Source organism: Oncorhynchus mykiss, chromosome 10 (genome assembly GCF_013265735.2).
Source record: "Oncorhynchus mykiss isolate Arlee chromosome 10, USDA_OmykA_1.1, whole genome shotgun sequence".
Classification (NCBI taxonomy): domain Eukaryota; kingdom Metazoa; phylum Chordata; class Actinopteri; order Salmoniformes; family Salmonidae; genus Oncorhynchus; species Oncorhynchus mykiss.
Window position 1 is genome coordinate 34,246,161 of NC_048574.1, and position 6,000 is coordinate 34,252,160.

A 6,000-nucleotide genomic window follows, 5' to 3' on the forward strand; every position below is an offset into this window, starting at 1 on the left:
AAATCAAAAGTGGTAATTTCAGATTATGTAGATTAAGTTATAAATTCAATAATAATTCATAAACCTTATGGCACGAGGCAGGACTGACCACTGTCCACTCATGTTTTCTGGATTCAGTTGGGTCAAATACTTTCTCAATATTTTAATTTACAGTGTGGCACTAGGAAGGGCTGACCACTGTCCACTCCTTTCTTCAGCATAATCGTCGAGCCACTTGCCATAGCTTTACACAATGATCATGTGTGTGATGTGTCAACATTCATCGAGGAGCCAGCTAGCTATCCCATGCAAGATTCGGTCCGGAAATTACTACCAATGTGGCTTTCACATGTACACCCATATTTGACATGTGTTTATTTGAAAAGATTAGATGATGGGGGACTAAATGATTCACAGAACACCCCTGAATACTTCTGCATTGTTCAATAGTCAACGGCAGAGGGCAGCTCAACCTAAATACTGACAATGCTGGGATAGAATAAATAACTCATTCAGATTTTGGATAAACCCTTTATTTGAATATAAAAAGATACATTATATGCTATAATTCATATATTACATTCAATTATTGCTATACTGACATCGAATATACATACACTGTATATATATTTCTGTAAAGATGTGGGGTTGAGGAGGGGGAGATTATGAGAGGATATATACTTTGTTGTGGACAATTAAAAAGTGCTGCTGCTTCTACATAGAATACATAATCATACTACATAGAATACATCATCATACACCCCCCTCCCCACACACACAAAAAATGTTATGCCATGGAAAGGTTGTCACTTGTTGGCAGTTCTACATTATTAAAGCCTGCTAGCCAGATATATGTCATGCCTATATGAGCTTCCCTGCTGTCTAGGTCAGTCTCAGGATTTGGGCTTTGAGCTGCACTTTCAGGAAGCCAAACCAAGTAAAAATGCTGTAGCGTAGGATCGACTCCAATGGTTGTTCTATAGAGGAGAAGCATTATGTTCTTGTTTACTCCATAAACCCTGAGTCGATAGAGGAAGTACAGGCACTGTTGGATGCGTGAGCACATGTCCTCCACATGGTGCACCAACACAGCCTGCTGTCAATATGAAACCCAAGACACCTGTATGAGCTCACCTACTTGGTGTCAAGGACACGAAGGGAACAGTTCCTCCTATTCACCCTTAGCCTCAGTAAACCACACTGGTGCTTGACAACCACCAAGGTCGAGGATGAAAATGACAAATTATGAGTAATAATGTAAATGTTTCTCTCCTCTTGGCATACAATTGAATGTATACATGTTTGTACATATGTGAACAATATAATGTGTGTTAAAGTCATGGTGAAACTTTCTTGCAATGGGAGATATTTACAGCTAGTTTGCGAATGTCTTTGGACTGCAGCCCATAGATAATGGGGTTCAGTGCAGGAGGAACCACATAAAACATAATTGATGCAAGTTTCCTGTGGTCTGACCACTCAGGGTAGCGATGAAGAAAGACAATGATGAAACCTGTCATCAGCATAATGAGGTATACAGCCAGGTGTGTGAAACAGGTGTGCAGAGCTTTGCTGTTTAGCGACTTGCTCTTACTCCTCACACACACCATGGTGATTCTAATGTATGTCAGAGCCACACTCCCCATGGAGGCGATGAAGAAGATAGTGGTGAAAAATAGTCCATAAATGTTATTTATAAGCACACTCTCACAGGAGAGCTTGAATAATGAGGCATTGTCACACCAAGGGTTGATGATTTCCGACCTGCAGCGTGACAAGCGGAGGGTGAGGCCCAGGAGGACAGCCACAAAGACAAGGGACACCACCCAGGCAAACACACACAGCTTCACCAGCATTTTGTTGTTCATGATGGTGGCGTATCGCAGAGGGTTGCAGATGGCCAAATACCTGTCAAAAGCCATGATCATCAGTATCGTATGAAAGTTTGAACCAAACCAGTGACCCAAAAATGCTTGGGTGAAACACTCATTGTAGGTAATATATCTCTCTGATCTAGGTGTTAAAATGTCGAACAGCACTCGAGGTATGATGGTGGTGATACTGAGAGCATCGTTGAAAGACATGTTGCAAAGGAGGATGTACATGGGGTGGTGCAGGCTCCTTTCCATGCAGATTAGCACTGTGAGGCCGATGTTGGCCACCATTGTGAAGATGTAGATGATAAGGAGGAGTATGAAGGCAGGGTAGGTGGACTGGTGGATGACTTTAACCCCCTCTAGCTTGAGAAGGTCCAAGCTGAATGTGTGGTTCTCCATCTGTGGGGCGGAGAGCCGAGACTGAAATACCAACTGAAATGTGGTCCGTTACACTATTGTTTCACCTCAATGATTCCGTCCATGCATACCTTCACTGAAACAGGTAGTTCAGCATTTGGGGTTTTGTGCTTGTTTCTGAAGTAATGCTAGTTGGACCTGCAATTCTTAATGTTGATTCCAAGTCCTTCTCAATTGGAGCAGAAACAGTAGTGAACAGGCGTGTATTCCAGGCTATGGAGAGCCTAGAGAAAATACGACAATATGAATCAGTCAACCACACAGTCAACAACACACCAGATACAGCACCAATAAATCAAATATCCTTATTTGATCATACTGTAATACTATTTTAACATCTCTTACCATTGACAAAGAAAGAGACAGTTGGACTGTCTGTGTGTCCTGTTCACCCGGTCTGACACACAACCCCACAACTGAGGCCAGTCAAATAACACCACCACCTTTTATTAGGTTAGGTGTTGAATCTCTAACATTGGGGCACATCCTGTGCACTCTGAGGCAAACCGTTTCCAAGCAACAAGCTCTCAGTTTGTCTCATCTCTCAGGTACTGTAACTCATCTGTTGTCTGTTTACAGTACCTCCTATTACAGTCAGTCCAATGTGGGTTTTATGGTGTTGACTGAATCTATAACCAACAGAAAGTCTATGACATTATTTAGGGCAGGTTGAAAGACAATCAATTTGTTGTTATCTTGCTAAGAAAAGGCCAGTCAAGGATTGTTATGTTTGTTCCTTATATAATGACAAACCGGGGTGTAGGTTTAACTATTTGTAATGAACATATACAGTGGGGCAAAAAAGTATTTAGTCAGCTCCAATTGTGCAAGTTCTCCCACTTAAAAATATGAGAGAGGCCTGTGATCACTAAAGTGCTTCCTGAAATAGTTGGACAGCGTTCATTTTCCGTCAGGGTGTTCTGACTGAATTGTCCATTTCTGAAGGCATTTGACGCTTCAGCAGTATCCTCCTGATGATCTTCAGTCACTTGAGTGAATGGCTGAAGCCTTAGATCCACTCTGTTTTGTCTCAGTTGTGATCCATGCTCCGTTTGCATCTCATAGGATTGCGGTGCAACTTGTCACTGCACACCCTTGCTGCATCCAGGTTCCTGTAGTGATGTATCGGAGTCGTACATGATTTCCAGGTTTCAGTTCAGGTAAGTGTCTTGAACTTTTGTCGTGTCGCTGTTTTTGTTTGTCTTTCTGTTTTTCCTTCACAAGTTTGACTTTGTGAGCACCTCTGGGTGTTAGCAAGTCCTCATGGATGGTTAGGTTGGTTCTGATGCGACGTCCCATCAACATTTGTGCAGGTGAATGTCCGTTCTGCAGCGGTGCGCTGCGGTAGATCATCAGATTTCTTAGGAAATCCTCCTTTCCATCGTGTGCCTTTTTCATCAGACCTTTGACAATTTTGAGTGAACTCTCTGCTAAGCCATTGGACCTTGGGTAGTTGGGGCTGGAGGCGTCGGAATCGGAATTCGGAACTTGAGAACTGCGGCCATTGTCCGAGTACAGTTCAGACACAACCCCATGTCTTGCAAAGACTGATTTCAGGTAGGTGATTGCAGCTTTGCTGGATGTAGTTGGCAGTGTTGCTACTTCAGGGTAGTTTGAGCAGTAGTCGGTAACAACAATGTGACTTTTGCCACTGCAGTCAAAAAGGTAAACTCCAACTTTGTAGTAGGGTCTGTTGGTTACTGGATGAGGCATTAGTGGCTGTGCTTGCTGCTTTGGCCTGTAGGTCAAACACAGTTCACATGAAGCAGTGGTCTGGCTGATTTCCTGGTTCATTCTTGGCCAGTACATTACTTCTCGTGCTCGTCGTTTGCATTTTTCCTCACCCAAGTGGCCCTCATGTATTTTCTGTAGCATTTCTGTGCATAGTGTCATGGGAATGACAATCTTGTTGCCTTTGAACACTATGTCATCCACAACGGTGAGCTCGGCTCTGCACATCCAGTAATCCTTGTATGGACAGTTGTTTTTCTGTTGTTTCTTTCAACTCTGTCATTGTTTGGACAGCTGTGGTCTCTCTTTTGATCTGCTCCATTCTCTCAGAAGACACAGGAAGTGATGCTACGATCATGTCTGAATTTCTGTGTTTTTCTGTGTGTCGAAGCTCTCCTTCTTGTCGACTGCTCGAGAAAGAGTGTCGGCGGCGAACATGAACTTTCCCGGGGTATAGATCATCTTCACATCATACTTTTGCAGTCTGATCAACATTCTCTGGATTCTCATTGGACAATCATTCAGTGGCTTAGACATGATTGACACCACAGGTTTGTGGTCGGTTTCTACTTCGAAGTTTCGTCCGTAGATGTATTGGTGAAAACTTTTGCAAATGTATGTGCTCGCCAGTAGTTCTTTCTCTATTTGTGCATACGTTGTCTCTGCGCCTGTCAAGGCTCTGGATGCATAAGCGACAGTGTGTCGTCATGCTGTTGCAGAAGAACTGCTCCCAGGCCAAACTGTGACACGTCTGCAGAAATCCTTGTGCTTTTCTCTGGATCATAGAACCTGAGCACTGGCCCTTCTGTGATTGTCTTCTTTAGGTTTTTGAAGCAGTTTTCCTGTTCATGTGACCATTCCCATTCCTTTTTCTGTTCCAGAAGACATCTGAGTGGAGCGGACTGTGCTGACAGTTGAGGTATGAACTTTGCATGGTAGATGATCATACCCATTAAGCGTCTCTCATCGTCCTTGTTCTTCGGGCGCTACATGTTGTTGATGGCTGATGTTTTCCTCGGTCTGGTTTGACTCCGTCCTCTGAAAGTACGTCTCCCACGAAGGTAAGTGTTTTCACACCAAACTCGCATTTGTCCTTGTTTAGTTTTAGGTTTACTTTCCGTGTCAGGTCCAGCACTTGTCTCACTCTCACATCATGTTCTTCTTTTGTGGACCCCCAGACGATGATGTCATCCATCATAGTCTCCACTCCTGGAATGTGCTCGAAGATCATATGGATTGTCTTATGGTAGACCTCTGGCGCTGAGAGAATCCCATATGGTAGACGAAGAAATATGTACCTGCCCTCAGGTGTGTTGAATGTGCATAGCCCTGAGCTTGCATCATCTAACTTCATTTGGCAGAATCATGATGAGGCATCTGTAACGGCGTTCGTCTGTAGGAGGAGGAGAAGCGGACCAAAGCGCAGCGTGGTGGTTATTCATATTTTAATAAATCACTACACATGAATAAACTAACGAAAACAAGAAATGTGAGAACGCAAAACAGTCCTATCCTGTGACGACAAACACAGTGACAGGAACAATCACCCACAAACACACAGTGAAACCCAGGCTACCTAAGTATGATTCTCAATCAGAGACAACTAATGACACCTGCCTCTGATTGAGAACCATACTAGGCCGAAAACATAGAAATGCCCCAAAACATAGAAAAACAAACATAGACTGCCCACCCAACTCACGCCCTGACCATACAAACTACATACAAAACAAAGGAAATAGAGGTCAGAACGTGACAGTACCCCCCCCCAAAGGTGCGGACTCCGGCCGCAAAACCTTGACCTATAGGGGAGGGTCTGGGTGGGCGTCTGTCCGCGGTGGCGGCTCTGGCGCGGGACGCGGACCCCACTTCACCATTGTCTTAGTCCGCCTTATTGTCCGCCTCCGTGGCTTTCTCACCATGGCCACCCTTCTCAATGACCCAACTGGACAGAGGGGCTGCTTGGGACAGAGGGGCAGCTCGGGACAGAGGTGAA

General features: G+C 44.2%; 1 protein-coding gene across 1 annotated transcript; it reads right to left on the reverse strand.

Annotated features, from left to right (window-relative positions):
• Positions 1–1,316: 1,316 nt before the first annotated feature.
• Positions 1,317–2,255, reverse strand: LOC110534893 (olfactory receptor 146-like). Its single transcript, XM_036989344.1, has one exon. It carries the CDS (start codon positions 2,253–2,255, stop codon positions 1,317–1,319), a length of 939 nt encoding a protein of 312 aa, XP_036845239.1.
• Positions 2,256–6,000: the final 3,745 nt, after the last annotated feature.